This window comes from Mustelus asterias, chromosome 9 (genome assembly GCF_964213995.1).
Source record: "Mustelus asterias chromosome 9, sMusAst1.hap1.1, whole genome shotgun sequence".
Classification (NCBI taxonomy): domain Eukaryota; kingdom Metazoa; phylum Chordata; class Chondrichthyes; order Carcharhiniformes; family Triakidae; genus Mustelus; species Mustelus asterias.
In genome coordinates, this window is record NC_135809.1 from 89,217,569 (window position 1) to 89,240,606 (window position 23,038).

Consider the following 23,038-nt stretch of genomic DNA (forward strand, 5'->3'; position numbering starts at 1 on the left):
GCGGGGCACCGTGTTGAGGATAATCATGGAGGAGGTGTCATTGCCTATCCTTACTGATTGCGATCTGTGGGTTAGGAAGTTTAGGATTCAGTCGCAGAGGGAAGAGCTGAACCCTAGGCCACGGAGTTTGGAGATGAGTTTTGTTGGGATAATGGTGTTGAAGGCTGAGTTGTAGTCAATAAATAGGAGTCTGACATAAATGTCATTTTCTATCTGATGTTCCAGGATTGAGAGTAGGGCCAAGGTGATGGCATCTACTGTGGACCTGTTTTGGAGATAGGCGAACTGTAGTGGATCCAGGCAATCTGGGAGACCGGAGTTGCGTGCCATGACTAACCTTTCGAAGTACTTCTCAATGACTAGCTTGTAAGGGTGGTGGGAAGTTGAGAGGTAGCCCAGAGAATAGTAAGTTAATAGGTGGAGTTGGAGTAAGGGAGAAGGTAATTAAGTCTAAATCAAGGTTATAATGCATGTATGTGAATGCACAGAATAAAGTAAATAAGATGCTATAGTTAAGAAAGCCCACCAATGCCTCTACTTTCTCAGGAGGCTAAGGAAATTTGACATGTCAGCTATGACTCTCACCAATTTTTACAGATGCACCATAGAAAGCATTCTTATTTACTTTATTCTGTGCATTCACATACATGCATTATAACCTTGATTTAGACTTCGTTATCTTCTCCCTTACTCCAGCTCCACCTATTAACTTACTATTCTCTGGGCTACCTCTCACTGTTCATCACAGGTGCAGATTGCCATGTGGAATTGTGATGTAGTGGCAATAATGGAGATCTGGCTCAAGGAAGGACAGAACTGAGGGTTAAATCTTCCTGGGTACGAGGTGTTCAGAAACCATCAGAAAGAAAGAAAAGGAGAGGGGTTGGAAAGAGCATTATAGTGCTGTAGAAACAGGATGTTCCAGAGGGTTTAAGGACAGGATCAATTTGGTTGGAGCTAAGGAACAAAATGGGTATAATTACATACTCCATATAGTCTGTAGACCACCAACTAGTAGAAAGGATATAGAGGAACAAATCAGCAGTGAAAATACAGAGAGGTGCAAACATTATTGGGTAGTTATACTGGGGGACTTTAATTATCTGAATATAGACTTGGATATAGGTCATGTAAAGGGTAGACAGGGGCAAGCATTCCTAGACTGTGTTCAGCAGAATTTTCTGCAGCAGAAAGGAGGCACTGCTGGACCTGTTTCTTGGAAATGAGGTGGGCCAAGTAGGTCAGATGTCAGTGGGGAAACATTTAGGAGACAGTGATCATTGCATCATAAGGTTTAGGATGACAGTGGAAAAGTTAAATGGGCAATCCAGAGTAGGAATAATCAAATGGGGAGAGCCAACTTCAAAGGGGCAGAACGCAGCTGGGCTGGTTAGACTGGAACCAAAGGTTGGCAGGAGAAACTGTTGCTGAACAATGGGATACCTTCAAAACAGAAATAGTTTGGGCACAATCAAAGTACATTCCCTCAAAAGGAAAAAGTGGGGCAAACAAACCCAGAGCTACCTGGATGAAAAAGGAGAGAGAAATTAAAATAAAGTAGAAGAAAAATGTGCTTATGACAGGTGTAAGGTAGAGAATACAAAACACAGAAGGTTCAGAATGGAGATGAAAATGCAAATCAGAAGACTGGCAGCCAACATAAAGTGGAATCCCAGAGTCTTGTATAAATAGTAAACGGTAGTGAATAGAGGAGTATGCATCTGTTTTTACCAAAAAAACAGATATGGAAAAATGTGGTTCATTAGGAAGCAACTGCCCATGTTTAACTAACTTGTTGGAGTATTTTGAAGAGCTAACAAAGAGGGTTGATGAAGGTAATGCTGTTGATGTGATGTACATGGATTTCCAAAAGGCATTTGATACAGCCCCACCCCACAAACTTGTGAGAAAAGTAATAGTCCATGAAATAAAAGGACAGTAGGAACTTGCATGCAGAATTGGCTGAGGAATAGGAAACAACGAGTAATGGTTATTTTTTGGGTTGGAGGAAGATTTATAGTGGTGTTCCCCAGGGGTTGGTATTGGGACCCTTGCTTTTCCTTATATGTATATATATATATATATTAACGATCTAGATCTTGGTCTGCAGGGGATAATTTCAAAGTTTGCGTAGATGCAAAACTTGGAGTGGGATTTTCCAGTCCCGCCAAAGGCAACGCCACAGCAGTTCTCTGGCTGTGTGGCCATTGAGCAACATAAATAGCCATTGAATTCAGCAGGACTGACTGGAAGATCCCACTGGTGGCCAATGGTGAACTGCCTTAGCCGAGGGAACACCTGCTGCAGAAGGCCAGAAAAGTCCAGCTTTGGAAGCATTGTAAACTTTGAGGAGAGCAGTGTAGAACTTCAAAAGGACATAGACAATTTGATGGAATGGGCAGATAGGTGGCAGATGAAGTTCAAAGCAGAAAAATGTGAGGTGTTTCATTTTGGTAGGAAGAACATGGACAAATAATACAAAATAAGGGATACAATTCTAAAGGGGTGCAGGCACCACACTTTAGACAAGATGTGAACTAATTGCAGAGAATGCAGAAGAAGTTTGCAAGAATGTTTCCAGGGATGTGAAACTTGAGTTATGAAGATGGATTGAAGAAGTTGAGAGGAGAGAGCTAAAATGGGATTTAATGGAGGTGCACAAAATTAAGAGGGGCTGGACCCAGTAGATGGGCAGAAACTGTTCCTGCTTGTAAAAAGGATGAAAAATAAGAGGGGACAGAGTTAAAGTGATTTGCAAAAGAAGCAAATGCGATGTAGATAAAAGATTTTCATACAGCGAGTGGTTTGGGTTAAGAATGCACTACCTGCGAGTGTGGTGGAGGCAGGTTCAATCAATGCATTCAAGATTGTTTCTTTCAAAAATTATTTAATGCAACGTGCAGGGTTACAGGGAAAGGGCAGGAGGTTGGCACTAAGTCATAATGCTCATTTGGAGAGCCGGTGCAGACACGATTGGCCAATTGGCCGCCTTCTGCACCAACATTTCTGAGATTCAGTGATTTAAATTCAAGGAGCACGTGCATAATAAGGGAACTGCATCATGCAAATAGTGAGGTTACAGTGATTTTCCCTGAAGTCTTTTAACAATGTTAATTGTGGCAAGGCCTTTATTTGTGAATTGTGGCTTAAATTTGTGCCATGCGGGGTATAATTATACAAGGTCAACAATGAATGAGTTTGTTTATGTAAAGATTTGGCATGGGCTAAAAACAAATGGCCAACATGTTGACTGGCAAGATTTTGTAGCATGCATATTTGGGTCATCTGTTATTGTATATTTCCTTAAGGTGTGACATCATCATCATAACTCTTTTCCTACTCATGCAGACAGCCTTGATTCTCGCAGCCGCCTTTACCCCATGAAGCAGGTTATGGTGAGATATCACTTCATGGTGCTATTGATGACTTTCCATTACTTTATTGATGAACGGTGAGGAAGTTGATGGGTGATAACTAGCTGGATTAGATTTATTCAATTTATCATGGGTAGGTCATATCTGAGAAAGCTTCCAAATTGGTAAGTAGATGCCAATGTCTTGAGTGTGTGGGACCAGCTTGGAAAGGGAAGTAACCAGCTTTGAAGCATGGCTCTTGAGCACAACAGCTGGGACATAATGTGGAATTGAGAGAATTGGTTGCACACTGACAACTGATGCTGTAGATATCAGGAGGAGAACAAGCAGGATTATCCATTTGGCACATCTGGTTGAACACAGTTGCAAACACTTCACATGAACACTTGCAATCGTGTGCTAGACTCCATTGTCTTTGAGGGTGGGGATTTATGTGAAGCCTCCTTAGCTATGTCTGTAACCTGCTGCTTTTAGCTTAGCAAAATAAGAAGTCTCACAACACCAGGTTAAAGTCCAACAGGTTTATTTGGTAACATGAGCTTTCAGAACGCTGCTCCTTCATCAGGTGAGTGGAGGTTAGCTTAGCACGCACATAACCTGAATGAATATTTATCCATAACACAAAACAAGTTACATCATGTAGATGAGGCTCTCTAGGTGAGTTTTAGAAGCAAAACATGACAATGTTTAGGAACACTGTGTCTTTCCTGAGAACTAAACTGCCCATTGCACTCAGGCGCAAACAAAACACTGTTGCTGTAGGACTAAGTTTGGGAGAAAGTACGTTGTACACCGCCTTGACAAGCACAAAATAACCCTGAACCAATTATTTATCTGAATAAGTTAAGTTTGTGTGGATCATTTTATAAATTTTAAGAGGATAAATTTTGCTCATTGAGTCTTTAGAAGATGAACAGAGGTGGGGTAAGATGTCTGTGACCTTTGAGAGCATTTCTGGTCCTTTAAGTCCTGCAGAGAGGTTGGACAGGTACAAGTGTATCGAATGGAGAGACAAACCATAGGTAAGCATGGTCACCTGGGATATGCTTGCCTTAGGGAGTTGACCAGGAATTTCCGAGAGGATTTTCCTGAAATTGGGCAGTTTCCTTTTGCCTCTTTTGGAATTTGTTAATTGTATTAATGATGGAAGGTAAATCGACTGTCCAATTGATAAGATGGGCATGTATAGATTGGATGGGCTTTTCTCACTTTCCTCTTTGTCTGGCTTGTCACATGCACCAACCCTCGTGCACTGTGCTCTTGTTTTATCTGTGCAAAATGTGAAGTTTTCTGCTAACATTCTAAATCTGCTCAGTTAATTTTTAGCAAACTTCCCAATGGGCTATAGAGAAGGGATGAAAATCTGGCAATTCTGCGGCTAATAATGGAGCAGGACTGTTCCTGATCACTCATCACCATGAATCCCCATTGGAAAGTATTGTGTGAATGGCTGTGAGGGCATTTGGTTTTTGGAATGGCATTGCCCAAACACGTGAAGAGCAGGCACGTCAGTCGGAATGCAGTTGTTGGCTGTGTTTTAGTTCCTTGTAAATTGTTCTCTGGTAGGGACTCATGAGTACTTTTCTGTATTCTGCAGAAAACTCATGCCATGAAAGAGGATCATGTCTCGCGGCGCAGATTTTCACTCTGTACTGGATTGGCAACACCGCAGAAAATCGACCCTCGCAAGCTAACCCGAAACTCTTCTTTTGGAGGTTACAATGAGATATGCCCTTTGACCCCAGGTTTGTTACGTTTGATTCACTTTTAGTTCATCTTTGATATACAATAAGTCCAACCCTGATATTGTGCAGACAAAACAGTGCAAGAAAGTAATTATGCAAATTCTAATACATTATGAGCTCTGGTATAATATATATAAAACAAGTGCTCTACCATTAATGATGTAACTTCTATTCTTGCATTAAGATGGTACCGTCGAAACATCTTGATGGCTCAGTTGGTGTTCAACCATAGGTCGCATTACTACTGAACTCTGATATTGTGCAGACAAAACAGTGCAAGAAAGTAATTATGCAAATTCTAATACATTATGAGCTCTGGTATAATATATATAAAACAAGTGCTCTACCATTAATGATGTAACTTCTATTCTTGCATTAAGATGGTACCGTCGAAACATCTTGATGGCTCAGTTGGTGTTCAACCATAGGTCGCATTACTACTGAACTCGATTCTATACTCGCCAGGTGTGCACACATGTATTGTCCAGTAGGAGCCGCTAGTTTGTGACCAGCATTGAAATTCTTGAGTGAATTCCCCACTCCACTGATAAAGCTAATGTGGTATGGAAGAATGCAGGCCAGAGGTTCTTTGGTTTGATTCCCATATAGTACTGAGTTGACAGATCTGGAGCAGCAGATTAATCTTAGTGTCACTGGGTTAAGGAGGGGAAAGTTCAGCCAAGATTCCCACTCATAATCACCATTCAGAAAATGTGAGGGTGCCCAGTTGGTGAGGGTAGAATTGTACTCACATAATAGTTGAATAGTCTGTAGACATTCACGGTATAGGCTTACTTTTTAAAGCACAACATGGTTGCTACCATTTGGGGAACTGGAAACCAGAAAGTCAGAGCACTCAAGATCAGGGATGTAGGGTAGCATATTTATGATCAGAGTGGTTTAAAGCCACACATACTGTGTACAGTTCTGGTCACCCTTTTATAGAAAGGATATTATTAAACTAGAAAGAGTGCAGAAAAGATTTACTAGGATGCTACCAGGACTTGATGGTTTGAGTTATAAGGAGAGGCTGGATAGACTGGGACTTTTTTCTCTGCAGCGTAGAAGGCTGAAGAGTGATTTTATAAAGGTCTATAAAATAATGAGGGGCACAGATCAGCTAGAAAGTCAATCTCTTTTCCCAAAGGTAGGGGAGACTAAAACTAGAGGGCATAGATTTAAGGTGAGAGGGGAGAGATACAAAAGTGTCCGGAGGGGCAATTTTTTCACGCAGAGGGTAGTGAGTGTCTGGAGCAAGCTGCCAGAGGGAGTAGTAGAGGCGGGTACAATTTTGTCTTTTAAAAAGCATTTGGACAGTTACATGGGTAAGATGGGTATAGAGGGATTTGGGCCAAATGCAGGCAATTGGGATTAGCTTTGAGGTTTAAAAAAAAAAGGGTGGCATGGACAAGTTGGACCGAAGGGCCTGTTTCCATGCTGTGAACCTCCATGACATACAGGTAAGTGATGTTATTGCACTGAACCTAAGTTAATTTGTTTCTGGACATTATTTGACATACATTTCACATGGGTCCTGGAAGGAATTAATCATTCACCAAGCAGCACATTCCTTAGTTAGCTTGCTCATCTACTTTGGTTCTACTTATCAAGATGCCACTCACCAGTCAATTTACTGGGAGCCACATCACTGGAGGAAAGGAAATTGTAACAACATGTGCGATCTTTGGAACAGTCCTGGCACAGATCCCCAAAAATGCTGTTGATACTGAGACAAACTCCCTGAACATAGGCTGGATAAATATCTAGTTAGGAATGGGATTGGAAATCTCAAGGTAATCAAATAAAGCACAGATACAACATTTCCTCGGTGGTACAAGAGTGCAGTGTTTTTTTTTAACTGAACTAGTATTCCAGACTCTGCACTAATAATCCAAATTATGGACTGAGTTTTGCTACTAGCAGATAACCCCGTTGTCGTGAAGAATTCCTGGTCAGGAACCCAGAAGGACAGGTGGTCAGTAAATAAATGCGATCTTAATGGAGGCACCAATTTAGAAATCGCTGGATAAAAACAAATTAGTGCAGATGCTGGAAACTGAAACCAAAAGAGAAGATGCTGGAAAATCTCAGCAGGTCTGACAGCATCTGTAAGGAGAGAAAAAAGAGCTGACGTTTCGAGTCCAGATGACCCTCTGTCAAAGCTTTGTCGAAGGGTCATCTGGAAGCAAAACGTCAGCTCTTTTTTCTCTCCTTACAGATGCTGTCAGACCTGCTGAGATTTTTCAGCATTTTCTCTTTTGAATGAAGAAATCGCCTCTGGGAACACTGTCCAGGTAGGGATGGCAGGTGGGCTCCAAATGCAGTAGGGCCAATCAGAGCGGCAGAAGGAAAGGAGGCTTTGCAGCCCACAAAGACTGGTGTGTGCTGATTGGGTAAACCGAGAGGGAGAGGGCGAAACTGCTGCTCTGATTGGCCCTACTACATTTGGAGCCCACCTGCCATCCCTAACTGGACAGTGTTCCCAGAAGAGCAGACAAATCCTAATACACAGAGCTATCAGTGGATCCATCGGCAGGGAAAACACTTCCACTTGAAGACGTTTGCCTGTGATGAATTCTATATTCTCACATTCATTTAATGGCGCTCTGAGCTCCTATTATGCTCTCGCCGCCTCTGAGGGAACTATCTACACATATAGTAGGAGTCCCATGTGACTCCGACAGCCATTGCCCCTGGAAGAGGCTGGTTAATTTGTGCTACAATGGCTTTAATTGGCTTCACATTGCTGTCTGGATACACAGACCTGGGATAACTTGAAAGAACCGGCCCAATTCAATTCTTAAAAATTCAGTCTGCCACCAGTCCTCAAAGCAATTAGAAATGAGTAAGAAATACTGGACCTTCTCATTTCAATAATTAACTTTTTAAAAGGGCATGGATGCTGGATTTGAATAATACAGATGTAAAGGCAATGAATGTCCTGGAAATTGCTTTGTTACCTCCTAGAGTTGCTGAGCATTTCTACAGGACTTTCCCTCAGGACGTTAAGGAGGTTATACAGGATTCATGATCATGTAAACTGTCTTTGAAAAGGGAAAGAATTAATAACATGTATGTAGTTTTCTTATTCTATGCTTACTTATGTGTCTACAATGCACACACACCACTAAATGGTGCACCTACCACAGACATTCCAGTCTCCATAGTAACAACTGATCCTTATACCATGTTTTGAGAGTCCATGTACTGATCAGCCACAGGGTACTGAGACACCATTGATTATGCTATGTAATCAGTTGTGTTCTTCGTCATGAATTTGTGTCACTCTGTACAGTGAAGGGATCTTAGATCTCATTCCTGTTTTAATATCTCACCTTGTAAAATCAGCATGGGATGTTCACAAGCTCAGTGTCCTGACTGTATAATTTTCTTACGACAGGACAGAATATCAATGCATTGTCAAGTTGGATTTTGATTTGAATTGCGATCTAGATGTGACTCAGTAAGGACAAAGCTGTTTACTTATATAGGTGACGTTGCTACAAAGATGACCAGGCCATTGGAGGTTAAGGGAGCTCATCAATTATTCCAAAAGTTCCTCGACCACTTTGAAAATCTTTAATGATGAAATTGATCTTTGATAAAAAAAATAAATCCATGCCATTAAATTAATGACACGTTAACAAAATCATGCTCCTGGAAACTACTCATTACACTGTTTTGGCTGGCCACTCGTCATGGAGAGAAGCAAGCAGTCATTGTTTTGATTTTGATCAAGCAGGTATTTAATGCTGTGTATTTGTTACAGTTTGTTTGCTACTTCACACTGCAAAGTAGATTCTTGTATATTAATTTTTCAAAGTGGGCTGGCTTGTTTTGCATTGTTATACCTCCTGCATCCAATCAACATTTGGTGAAGTATTTTACAAGCATTCCTGCATCCTCTGTGTGGAACAGGGTGCTAAGGACTCTTACAACAAGTTTGAGTAGGAAAGTGCCCGACTGATCCTCTGATTCAGTCTACTTTCATTGTGATTTTATTAAACCTGCTTTAATGGCCATTGTGTTACCAGTTAGGCAGTTCCACTATCCGCTATGCTGGCTCACTACTCCCTGTATCTTTTATTTGCTACAGGTACTGATATGGAAAAGAATGGATTTTCAGCTCTCACTGATGAAGTCACTTCAACACCTATCAGCAGCAGCAAGGTAGGGATGTGACATTTCTGGCCACACCTATACCTCAAGTGGGAACAACCCACAGCCACCCGACAAGCACAGAGAGTATAAAGTAATTTCTGGATTGGATTCAAAGGAATCTCTTAAACATTTCAGATTTGAGCCCCACACCCTGATACTGACGAGATCAGCTGCACAAAAGAAAATCATAAACTTGAAATTCTATATCAGATGCTCTTCATTTCCACATTTTGGAAGATTCCATAGGGCATTCCACAAATTCAGTGTAGTCACTGCCAGCTAGCTCCACTGAGTAAAAATTAAACCACCTCCCTCCTTACAACCCGCTTCAGCCATCCTCCCTGCCATGCTTTCTTCTCTTCTGGCATGGAGGAAACAATGGTCACAGTAAGTGAGACCTGGAGGCCAGTGATATCAGAAGAACTGCTCCAAGATGTAACAACCTTGAGGAGAGGACAGTAAAGGTGGTGCAGAGCACCTGAATTTCTATTTTACAGACTACTGCTTGGATGTTATCAGAAACAGATCAAGTCATTCTCATGAAGAAAATCCATCACTGTTTCACTTCCATAACTAATCTCTGTTTTTGGTCGTCTTTGTTTTAAAACCATCACAGACACAGCATGGAGCTGATGATCAGAACCTCATTAAAGATTAAAGTAAATCATGTGTGCTGTTTCAGTGGGGGGAAAAAAAAGTACAATTTTAAAATGTAATAAATGCTTCAGTGAATAGCGACACCTGTTCAATACAGCATAAAGAACATGTAAATCCCAGGTGTGAGCCCAGGTTCATGATGCCTTGTTCGGTCTTGGGTTGTGTGGCTGTGAAAAGGTCCAAAATGAACCTTGGTTCCTCTAAGCAAGGAAGATGGTCTTTGATAATGTAAGTCTGGCTGTGATTCCCTGCTGTCAAAAGGCTGTCAGTCATCATTGTTTAAACATGAAGAATGGGTGATCCTTTGGCCTCCAACATCACAGAGTAGCCAAATGGACTCTTTCTGCATGAGATCAAAAAACGATTGAGCACATTGGTTACAGAGAAGCTTATGGGCCTGAAAACATACCAGCTATAATGCTGAAAATCTGTGCTCCAGAACTAGCCATGCTTCTAGCCAACTTATACCTCTCCAGTTACAGCACTGCAATCAAAGTGTAAAAAAATGCCTTGCCCACATAAAGCAGGACTAATTCTAACAGAACAATTTATTCCACATTAACCTATTCAAAACCATCAGGAAAGTGATAGAGGGGGTCATTGACAATGTTATGAAGTGACACCAATGGTCTATTTTGAAATGCTAAGCTTGAGTTCCCAGGACCACTCGACTCCTGAACTCATCAAAGCCTTTGTTTATCCATAGTCAAAAGAACTGATGTCCATAGGTGAGGTGAGAGAAAATGAAGGCGATTCTCCCAGCCTGCTGCGCTGCTTTTGGAGTGCAATGTGCCAGGAGACTCTAGTGGAGGCTGTTTTGCGGGCTCCCCGGTGGGCACCACGCCTCCACACATCTCCGGCAGCTGGATGACCAGCGCTGTCAGCTACATGCCGGAATTCGGCCCGGGGATGCATAAATTATTTAAATCATTAGCTGCATTCAATTTAAATAGCATTAGTGGGCCTCAGGTTCAGTATAGCTCCCCACTTGCGGAGAGCTGGCGGCACGACCCCGCTGGAATGAAGAGAGGACAATCGAGGCCCCGCAGAGGGGAAGGTGCCAAGGGTGCCCCCGGGCATTGTCAGCCTAGGCCCCTTGGCACTGCCCAAGGGGCAAAGTGCCAATGCCCAGGAGGCACTGCCCAGCAGGCATCGGGAAGTGCCAGGGGCGTGGGGCCTAATGGGGTGGGGCCTCCAGGGGGCGATCTGTGAGTGGCGGGGGGGATTCCCACTATCACTCTGCACTTGGGCTGAGTGACAAAGGGAGGGAGACCAGCAATCGGGGCTGGCCATCTGTGTGGGTGAGGGGTGGGCTACCTGTTGGAGGGTTTAGGGCTGCGGGGGATGGGGGGGGGGGGGGGGGGAAATTGGGAGATCGGGTCAAGGCTGGCCCAGGCATGTTTGGAGGGCCAGCAGTCAGGCCGTGGGGAGGGGGGGGTCGCATGGCCGGCAATGTGGGGTCGAAGGGCTGGCCAGCAATCAGGAGGCCGGCAGTGTGGGGCCACTGCGCATACACCGATTTCAGTGCTGACAGATCAGCGCATGCGCAGTGGCCTGCTCAGCGCTATGCTGCCAGCCTCGCTAGCAGGAATAGGCCCCGCCCACTGATTTTTGGACTGATTTATGCTAGTGCACTCAGCAGTGCACGGTGTGTGAAAAAAAGTGTGACTTACTCCAGTTTTTATACAAATTTGACATTTAGAATTTTTTTGGTAGAATTGCCCCCACAATGCTTTTGACATCAAGACAGCATTTGACTGAGTGTGGAATCAAGGATCTCTAGTGAAATTCAAGTCAATTACAAATCGGTGTGAAAGCTTGTGAAAGGCCAGAGTCATACTTAGCACAAAGGAAGTTCTTCGTAATTATTGGAGGCCAAACCCTTCAGCCCCAGGATATCGTTGCAGGAGTTAGTCCGGTCAAGTCTCAACCATCTTCAGCTGCTTCGTCCATAACATCAAAAGTAGGGATGTCCAATATGGTTACACAATGTTCAGTTCTATTTGCATGTCCTCATAATATAGCATGGGCATATTCAGACTTGGGCTGAGATGTGGCAACTAACATTCAAACCACACAAATACCAGGCAATGTCCATCTCAACGCCTTTCCCCGACTTTCAATGGCATTACTACCATTGAATACCTCACCATCACCATTGATCAGAAACTTAACTGGACCAGCCACAAAAGTAGATCAAAAGCTGAGAATTCTGCAGGTTATAAATCACCACCTGAATCCCAAAAGGCTGTTCGCTATCTGCTATCTGCAAAAAATCAGGAGTATGATGGAATACTTCCCACTTGCCTGGATGAGTACAGCTCCAACAGCACACAAGAAGCTTGAAACCATTCAGGACAAAGCAACCCCACTTGATCAGTACTCCATACACTATCCTTAGATATTGAATCCTTCCACCACCAGCGCATCATTGCAGCAGTGTGTACCATCTACAAGATGAACTGCAGCAACTCATTATTGCTTCTTCAACAGCACCGTCCGTGACCTCTGCCACCCTAAAGGACAAAGGCAGGAGGCGCACGAGAGCACCACCCACTGCAAGTTCCTCTCCAAGCCACATACGATCCTAACTTGGAAATATATCCCCACTCCTTCATTGTCACTGGGTCAGCATCCTGGAATTCCCTCCCTAACAACACTAAGGAAGTATCTGCACCACACAACTGTCGCAGTTTAAGAAGGTGACTCACCATCATCCCCTCAAAGGCAATTAGGGATGGCCAATAAATGCTGATCCTGTCAGCAATGGCCATGTGCTGTGAATTAATAAGAAAAACGGTTGTCATACCCACCAACTATAGCAAAAAAACTGGCCCTGATGGGCTTAGCTGTAATGTCCATTTCCCAGTGTGGTGAAGCAGTGTTAACCTAGTCTCCCACGTCTCTTTCAGTCTGATTCCAAGCTATACAACGGCTGCAGCAAAGACTGTGTACCCCACATCTCTAAACTCACCAAGAAAGAAACTTTGAAGGTACGTGTCTCCTGGTGACAATGCAGCAGAAAAGGGTGGCCCTGTGTAACTTCCTTCACTGTTTCTTAGCTTTTGAGACGGAATCATTATTTTGATACAAAACAGAAATTAATCAACTGATCTGACATCAGCTCCACAAAGCAGTCATGTATTAGATTCACCAGCAGATCAGCTTCTCAAGAGTTATGAGTTTCAGATCACCATATCCCATGAAACATGTGTTGAAATCTGCACATTCCTTATTCTCTGATAGTACAGAGAAGTGCAGATGAGAAAGGCCTTTCAGCCCATTCAGCTCATCTTTCCTTCTGCCGTTCCTTTGCAGTCGCTGGGTCAAAATCCTGGAATTCCCTCCCTAACGGCATAGTGGGTCATCCCACAGCACGTGGATTGCAATGATTTAAGAAGACAGCTCACCACCATCTTCTCGAGGGCAACTAGAGATGGGCAACAAATGCTGGCCAGCCAGCAATGTCCCTGTCCCACCAATGAATAAAAAAAATGAAAACCTACAACCCTTTCAGAACATCTTCCAATTCAGCTTAGAATTAGTGATTTAAGCAGCAACCTTGTTGGCTTTTTAAGGAAGCTATTGTTTAAAGGAATAGGGAAACAGGATAGACACATGGGATTAGGACTACTGTTCGCATAATAAACACTAATATAAACTAGTTGGGCCAAATACTCTATTTTCAGTTGTAATTGTTATGCCATCTACATAACTCTTATATATCCCACATTCTTCAACAGAACACACTCCTAAAGTTCTTACACCTGTTGTAACTATTTTCCGTGGGACTTCTTAATTTGTACATTCTAACATACCCTGCAGTGTACTATCTGATAGCTCAAACCTCTCACTGTTAAACTGTTTGCAATAGATTGTGCATCTCACTCAGGATCATATCATTCTCCTCCAAAACCTCGACACCGTCACCCACCTACACTCGCCTGTTTCCATCCTTGTCTATCATAGTCAGAAAATCACCTGCAATGCCATCTTTTTTCACTCCTAGAGAGTCACCTCTGGAATCTTCTTTGGCCCCCTTTTTATTTTTCAACAATGTCAGTTTCCACATGTACACTGACGACATCCAGATTGACCTCACCACCATGTCTTTCGACACCTCCACAATCTAAATTGGCAGACTGCTTGTCTAACATCTATTGTCAGGTGAGCCAAAATTTCCTCCAATTAAATATTGAGAAAATCAAAGCATTGTCTTTAGTCGTCATCACAAACTCAAAATCCTGGGTGAGATGCACTATGCTATTGCAAACAGTATTACAATGAGAAGTTTGAGGTATCAGTTAGTACACTGCAGGGTATATTAGAATGTACAAATTAGGAGGATCCATGAGAAACAGTTACAACAGGTGTAATAACTTTTGGAGTGTGATCTGCTGCAAAATATCAGACATATCAGTTATACAGATAGCGTAGCAATTACAACCATCATCAGCTCCATTTCTTTACCTGACAACTGTCTTGAGGCTGAACCAGCTGTCCGACACCTTGGTGTCATATTTAATCTTGAACTGAGCTTCCAACCACATATCTTTGTCATCACTAAAACCATTGACATTCATCTCTGTGACATTGCCCAACTTCATCCTGACCTCCACTTAGCTACCGCTAAAACCATCATTGATGCTTTTTTCTTCTAGACCTGCCTATTCTAACACACATCCAGCTGGTGTCTCATGTTCAATCAATCCACTGTAGAGATGAGGTCATTCAAAACTCTGCTGCCTTTGTTCCAGCTCGCATCAAATCTCATTCCCATTTACACATCATGTGTGTTCTCTGACGTGCACTGGCTCACAGTTACATAACGTCTTGCTTTTAAAATTCTTATCCTTCTTTTCAAATTCACCTATGGCCTCTCCTTTTGCTATGTCTGCAATCTCCTCCTGCCCTACAATCCTCTGAGATATCTGCGCTCATCTAATTCTCTTGAGTACCTGATTTTAAATGTTCCACCACTGGTGGCTGTACCTGTGCCTGGACTCTAAGCTCTGGAATTCCCTCCCTAAAACGCTCCACCTTTCTGCTTCACTTTCCACCTTTAAGAAACGCCTTAAAACTTACTTATTTGACCAACCATATTGGTCAAATTGTGCTTGAACCTATAATTCAGGCTTGCTCTTCAATACAATATTGAAATAATGCTACATTTTCAGATGAGATATTAAACCAACATCTGCACTTTTCAAAGATCAGAGTTTTCCTGTGTCCTAACCAACGTTTTTCTCTTGACCAAATGTGTTTTAATCAGTCATGCATGTTTAATGTTTCCTGATATTGCCCTAAAATCTTCTTGTGACTCAGTGTCATCTTTTGTTTTATTAATGCCCTAGTGAAGTATCTTTGGTTGTTTGATTACATTGTTACATTGATTACATACAAATAACAACTTGTATTCATAACATTTTCTGATATTCTCCACATCTTTTCCCCAGGGGCTCAACCAGTTCGCATAAACAGATTTGGCTGATGATGGGTTTCCATGGTTGTGCTAATTGTTCAGCTTTTTATTCATTTAAAAAAGGGTCCACTCCTTGTTCTTTTCTTTTCCACTCGCCTCTCAATCCTGATTAAGCCATAGTAACCATTTAACTAGACTCAGTTGGTCGCACTCTCATCTCTGATTCGAAGATTTAAGTCAAAGCACTACTTAACCAACAATCTAGGCTTACACTTCAGTGTCATGTGGAAATAATGCTATATTTTCAGGTGTGTTATTTTTCAGATGAGAAGTTAAACCAACGTCTGCATTTTTCAAAAATCAGTTTCTTGTCCTAACCAATATTTTTCTTTTGACTGAATGCATAACTTGTCATACATGTCACTTGTTGATCGTGGGACCTTGCTATGTACAAATTGTCTGCTGCAATCTCATATCAGGTGTGAAGTGCCTTGGAATGTCCTGAGGAGATTAAATGTGTTGCATAAATGCGAGGCCTTCCTCTACAAAATAAGGTTGCCTTTTCATTAATGATTGATTCTGAAAGAATTACTTAACATGTTTCTTCAGTCTCCTTTTAAATATTCATTAATGAAATGTTCTCCAGTGACTCTCACTGTTGTGTATTCCAAAATGTTTTTTGTGATAAACTGTTTAATTCACCAGTGGGGGTGGATTCTATATTTTAAATAGGTTCAAAAGAAAAATTACAGACAGGAGAAGAAGAGGGCCAGCAAGGAGATGCTCAGTGCTTTGAAGGATCCTACTGTGGTTGTGATGGAGGATTGGCTGAAGGTAGGTTAGTGTTCAAATCCATCACAAAAATTTCGACTGACAGCCAATACAATTTAACTAGTTAAATCCATAGACATCTAAACTATTGGTATCCAAACCTATCTTAACGGTTAACTCAGGCACTCTTAAATTACAGTCACAACTGTTAATAATAGATGCTGCAATCACTTCAACCAACTTAACTACAAAATCATTGGTGTTCAAACCCAAAACAACAACAACTGACAGGATTCAACTACCAACTCTTATCAACTAAGTGTCTCTTTTTCCTTCTTCTCATGTCACTACATCTTCCCTCTTGGCAATTCCACACAGGTTCTGGAAATGTAGGTGGCAGAAAGTTGGGTGGAGCATGGAAGGATTCACAAGCTACACACAGCCTTCCACATGGACGCTCTTTCTGTGATCCCCATTCTTCTGCCACCTCCATGCCATACGCAGATTGCAGTAGTAGGCGTGCAGTAATGTTTTGTTACAATTTTCGTTTCATTTTTCACTGCAACTCCTCTTGTTGATATCACTTCAGGGCCTGAGACAGGTAAAGAGAAATTTAGTGCATAATATCGTAACCCAATTTGTGTATGAAATGGCGATGTAAAGAAGGAACAAGTGATCATTGTTCTTTGCCTGATGGTCAGTGAAGGATCCTTCTATAAATTGGCCATAGATATAAGCCCCAAAAAAGGATTTAGCTGTGTTTAGATATAAGAACATAAGAACATAAGAAATAGGAGCAGGAGTAGGCCATCTAGCCCCTCGAGCCTGCCCCGCCATTCAATAAGATCATGACTGATCTGACGTGGATCAGTACCACTTACCCGCCTGATCCTCATAGCCCTTAATTCCCTTACTGATCAGGAATCCATCCATCCGCGCTTTAAACATATTCAGCGAGGTAGCCTCCACCACCTCAGTGGGCAGAGAATTCCAGAGATTCACCACCCTCTGGGAGAAGAAGTTCCTCCTCAACTCTGTCTTAAATCGACCCCCTTTTATTTTGAGGCTGTGTCCTCTAGTTTTAACTTCCTTACTAAGTGGAAAGAATCTCTCCTCCTCCACCCTATCCAGCCCCCGCATTATCTTATAAGTCTCCATAAGATCCCCCCTCATCCTTCTAAACTCCAACGTTTGCATGTGAACTAAACCCAATCTCCTCAGCCTCTCCTCATAATCCAAACCCCTCATCTCCGGTATCAACCTGGTGAACCTTCTCTGCACTCCCTCCAATGCCAATACATCCTTCCTCATATAAGGGGACCAATACTGCACACAGTATTCCAGCTGCGGCCTCACCAATGCCCTGTACAGGTGCATCAAGACATCCCTGCTTTTATATTCTATCCCCCTCGCGATATAGGCCAACATCCCATTTGCCTTCTTGATCACCTGTTGTACCTGCAGACTGGGCTTTTGCGTCTCATGCACAAGGACCCCCAGGTCCCTTTGCACGGTAGCATGTTTTAATTTGTTTCCATTGAGATAGTAATCCCATTTGTTATTATTTCCTCCAAAGTGTATAACCTCGCATTTATCAACCTTATACTCCATTTGCCATATCCTCGCCCATTCACTCAGCCTGTCCAAATCTCTCTGCAGATCTTCTCCGTCCTCCACACGATTCACTTTTCCACTTATCTTTGTGTCGTCTGCAAACTTCGTTACCCTACACTCCGTCCCCTCCTCCAGATCATCTATATAAATGGTAAATAGTTGCGGCCCGAGTACCGATCCCTGCGGCACGCCACTAGTTACCTTCCTCCAACCGGAAAAACACCCATTTATTCCGACTCTTTGCTTCCTGTCGGATAGCCAGTCCCCAATCCACTTTAACACACTACCCCCAACTCCGTGTGCCCTAATCTTCTTCAGCAGCCTTTTATGGGGCACCTTATCAAACGCCTTTTGGAAATCCAAAAACACCGCATCCACCGGTTCTCCTCCATCAACCGCCCTAGTCACATCTTCATAAAAATTCGCTTCCATTCTACTTCAGGGCCTGAATGAGGAAGACTGCCATTCATTTTATCTGAGCCAAATATCCAGGTGAAGACAGTGTCAAATTTGTTTTTACTGTACTTGCCCTTGCATCAATGCTCCTTTGTCTAGCACACAAAAAATAATCATTCCACCTCTGCAATTAGGTCCAGTACATTGGTCTGTTCGATGAATGTTGCTCAAAATTTTATATTCTCAGTTTTTTTAATACTGATTGAAGAGCACAATCTCAATTGCAGATCCGAGGTACTCTGAAAAGCTGGACCAAATTCTGGTGTGTGCTCAAACCTGGCATTCTGCTCATTTACAAAACAGCCAGCAATGGCCAATGGGTGGGGACCATCCTTCTCAACACCTGCGAGCTCATCGAAAGACCCTCCAAAAAGGATGGCTTCTGTTTCAAACTATACCATCCTCTGGATCAATCCATCTGGGCAGTGAAGGTAATGTATGTCTAGTGTGCCACAGATTCAAGGTCTCTTTTGAAATAGAAAGAACAAACGAGTGGACATCTCAGTGCCAAAGGTTTAGTTAAAGTCCTCAAAAATCTACAATACATACAATACTTATACATGAAGGATGCTGGAGTAAATCTGGTTGCAATGCATTCCCTTATTGTTGGAAGAGAAAAGAAACAAATGTGAGCATACTTCATGCACACATTCACTTCGGTGAGATTGCAGTCCTGAAAAATAAAGGTGGGAATTGACAATCATGAGTCCTATTATGAATTGAGGAGAGGGATCAAGTTGTCACATCACCAGTCTTTGTAAGTAGTATATTATAAACAAAAAATTGACTTCCATTAGGTGGGCTAGACAGCATAAGTAGGGAGGGAACATCCCACCAGAACCAATAATGGAAGGACAGGAAAATACAGAAATATTTGGAAAACGAAAATTTAAAGGGTATGGGAAAAGAATAGAAAAATAGGGTTAAATACTTCTTTCAGAAAGTACAATTCTGGTTACATTAAGTTTGATGCTGTTAAAAAGTCTCTGAAGTTAAAGCATGGCTAAATTGCACGATCTGTGCTATATGTCGTATGCATGTGAACTAAAACTATATACATACTCTTAACGTGAAGCTCAGCTCTCCCAACCTAGATATTGGCAGCATCCTGCTTGTCTGATGCACTACAGTAGAATTGGCATTATGCATCAAGCCCCTCACATCATAATGCATTCATTTTTATTGTTCATTGGAGGATTAGTTTCATGCCATTTACACAATTTTACTTTGCTCGTGTTGCAACAGTTTTGCAATTGTCTTGGATCTGAGTGCTGTGGAATCCACCATGTTATGAAACAAATTTAACCTCACCAGTGCCAACAACAGAATAACTACGTGTTTTCTGAAAGATCGTAAATTTAGGCTTTTAGCACCAGAGTTTTCCTGCAGCCTAGGGGAGATCTACACAGGCCAAATTGACGAACCTGCATCAATGACCCAGAAGCTCAGGTTTGATGCCTGTAATGGAAAAAGAATGGCGGTAGTTGTTTACATTGTTGCTCCAGGAGTTCTGCATTCTTAGATAACTGTGGAAAAGCAATGTACAAGCTAGGATTTGGGTCCACCTGAAGTAGCACTGCAAATTCCTTCATTTGATATACTGCTATCAAAGCCAAGGCTGTTTCCAGTGACAGTAGTCTAAATAAGCCCACAATAAAGTGTTTTAGATTCATGTGCCAGAATGGAAATATAACAGATCTCTCTAATATAAGTAATCAATTTTTGGCCCTCGAAGAGAATTGTCTAGAATCAGACTAACATCTCTCCCAGTTTGAGTGCCTATCGAGTACTTGCTATTTGCAATAGGTACCATTGATTCAACAGACAAATTAGATCTCCTCAGAAGGGCTACATCTCCAGAGAAAATAATGCTCCTAACACTATACAAGGTGTCAGAGGAGACTTCAATCCAAATCTACTTGTCACACATAGAAGCAGGAGTAGGCCTTTCAGCCTGCTTTGCCATTCATTATGATCATGGCTGATCATCAAATTCATTACCCTGATCCTGCCTCCTCCCCCCAGTCCTCCCAAATCCCTTGATCCATTTAGCCCCAGGGGTTATATCTAATTCCTGTCCCAAAGGAAAGTTCATTACCAGCTGAGCCAATTAATGGTTGTGGCCAACTTATCACACAATGTCAACCAGAACTTTTTCTCCAAAACCACTCATCCTTATATTAACTTTAGGCCTTGTCTTTTTCAGGGTCCAAAAGGTGAGAATGTGGGATCGATAACACAACCTCTGCCCAGTAGTTACCTGATCTTCCGAGCTGCCTCTGAGTCGGATGGTGAGCTTATGTCTCGCATGTTTCTGCCTGTGAGATGGTGAGAATGAATTTGGAGGGTACACAGTAGAGTAGGATGGAAATGAGAATTAGAGTTTATACCTGGAGGAAGGCAAAGTTTATACCCAGAAACCATCACAGTAACTCACTTCTGAGGTTTACTCCACAGTTCTACATTGTAACTCTGATAAGACCGGATGCATTAAATGAGCGTATTCTTAACTACAAGATGTCTTCAGGAAAATAAGGTATTCTGGAGAAACCTTTACAAAGTAAGGTTTACCCTCCTCCATAACACTATGGTAGGGGGAAGAATTGCACTGGTCACATTATTTAATCCCTTCATAGGATGTGTGTCGCTGGCAAAGGCCAGTATTTATCGCCCATCCTTAATTTCTCTTGAACTGCTACAGTCCACGTGGTGAAGGTGTTCCCACAGTGCTGTTAGGTAGGGAGTTCTAGGATTTTGATCCAGCAAAAAATGGAGGAACAGTGATATTTTCCCGAGTCAGGATGGTGTGTTATTTAGAGGGGAAGGTGTTCCATTATGCCTGCTGTCTTTGTCAAGGTGGCAGAAGTTGCAGGTTTGGGAGATGCTGTCAAAGAAGCTTTGGTAAGTCACTGGAAATAGTCACAAGAGAAATGTTGGGGGCAATTCTCCCAAAAACACTGAATTGGTGGGAAACTGGTCTAGATCACGACTGTTTGTTCAGTGCAGCTTCAGACCTGAATCTCCCCACTCTGTGCACTGCAGAGGTCACAATCGTGAATATCATTAAAAGCCCAGAGGGAGGCGGGCCCTATTCCCGCCAGAGTCTGACAGTTCTGGAACTCTGCGCATGCGCAGTGGCCCCGATCTGTCAGTCTCCCCGTTTGCTGGCCAGCTCAATCGCTGGCCAATCGCGGACCCCATGACAATTCCCAGGCCAGCCCTCCCTCCAGCTCAGACCAATCCCAATGCAGAGTGGCAGCGGGACCCCCCCCACCCCCACTGATCACCCCTAGGCCCCGCCCACAATAGGTCCCAAAGTGCTAAGGTACCACCTAGGCATGGGCATCTTTCCCCTTGCGCAGTGCCAGGGGCTACAGGCTGGCACTGCCAGGGTGCCCATGCCCAGGGGGCACTGCTCCCCACCATCCAATCCCCTGGGGGGGGCCCGATTGCCCCCCCCCCCCCCCCCTTCATTCCGGCGGGGTCTCCCCGAATGTGGGCAGCTACTCTAAACCCCACCGGAATGAAGTACTCCTGGCGGGGTGGGAGATGCTATCGGGCCCGGCAGGTTCCGTGCCAGGCCCAATAATCGTATGCAAAATATATTTAAAATATATTTTTAAAAATTCAATTGACTTGCCTCTCTTCCCGCTGGTTTCCAGCGCGGTCTCGACTGTGACTGTTCTCTGGCTCTGGGGGATGTGCATGCGTTCCTGACTCATGCGTGAATCCCGCAAAATGGTCGACACGTGATTCTCCCGACCGGACCTGCCAGAAAAGCTGTAGGTCGTGATGGGAGAATTGGGCCCGTTGTCTTTTCCACCCCTCGCCCTCCCTCTCTCAGCAGTGTTCTCAGTTTCATGTAATAATACACAAATTCCATTTGAGATATTCACTTCCTTGATATCCTAATGGGGAAATGCAACAACCCATATTGAACTGAGTCGTAAAACACAAATTACGGTGACTAATCATAGAGTCATAGAGGTTTACAGCATGGAAACAGGCCCTTCAGCCCAACTTGTCCATGCTGCCCTTTTTTTTAAAACCCCTAAACTAATCCCAATTGCCCACATTTGGCCCATATCCCTCTATACCCATCGTACCCATGTAACTACCTAAATGCTTTTTAAAAGATAAAATTGTACCCATCTCTACTACTACCTCTGGCAGCTTGTTCCAGACACTCACCACCCTCTGTGTGAAAACATTGCCCCTCTGGACACTTTTGTATCTCTCCCCTCTCATCTTAAACCTATGCCCTCTAGTTTTAGACTCCCCTACCTTTAGGAAAAGATATTGACTATCTACCTTGTCTATGCCCCTCATTATTATATAGACCTCTGTAAGGTCACCCCTCAGCCTCCTACGCTCCAGAGAAAAAAGTCCCAGTCTATTTAGCCTCTCCTTATAACTCCATCCATCAAGTCCCGGTAGCATCCTAGTAAAACTTTTCTGCACTCTTTCTAGTTTAACAATATCCTTTCTATAATTGGGTGACCAGAATTGCACACAGAATTCCAAGTGTGGCCTTACCAATGTCTTGTACAACTTCAACAAGACGTCCCAACTCCTGTATTCCATTCCTATTCATTATACAAAGAGCAGTTAACTTTTTCTATTCAAATTGGTGACATTTCTGTAAAATAAGTGGAAAGAGGAATTTGATACAAATGTCAACATATGGTATGAGCACTATATGATAAGTACAATTGAATCCCAGTTCCCTTGAGGTGTGTGGGGCTAATCAGTCAACTTCCCGTTCCTGATTGCTGTCTAGATATCACAGCCAGAACCTGCACATTTGTAGATGTTTACTGAGAACAGGTTTGGCCTCT

The 23,038-nt window shown here is 42.9% G+C and overlaps 1 protein-coding gene across 7 annotated transcripts in view; it reads left to right on the forward strand.

Moving 5' to 3' along the window:
• The window catches only part of LOC144498799 (oxysterol-binding protein-related protein 5-like), a 157,911-nt gene that overhangs the window by 103,997 nt on the left and 30,876 nt on the right, over positions 1 to 23,038 (forward strand). For all 7 annotated transcript variants that reach the window (XM_078220488.1, XM_078220487.1, XM_078220485.1 and 4 more), the window contains 6 exons: positions 4,972 to 5,119; positions 9,216 to 9,289; positions 12,850 to 12,930; positions 16,092 to 16,193; positions 18,428 to 18,631; positions 20,407 to 20,491. In XM_078220488.1, coding sequence (XP_078076614.1) covers positions 4,984 to 5,119; positions 9,216 to 9,289; positions 12,850 to 12,930; positions 16,092 to 16,193; positions 18,428 to 18,631; positions 20,407 to 20,491 — 682 coding nt within the window. In that variant the 5' untranslated portion in view covers positions 4,972 to 4,983. The remainder of the gene's footprint in view (positions 1 to 4,971; positions 5,120 to 9,215; positions 9,290 to 12,849; positions 12,931 to 16,091; positions 16,194 to 18,427; positions 18,632 to 20,406; positions 20,492 to 23,038) is intronic.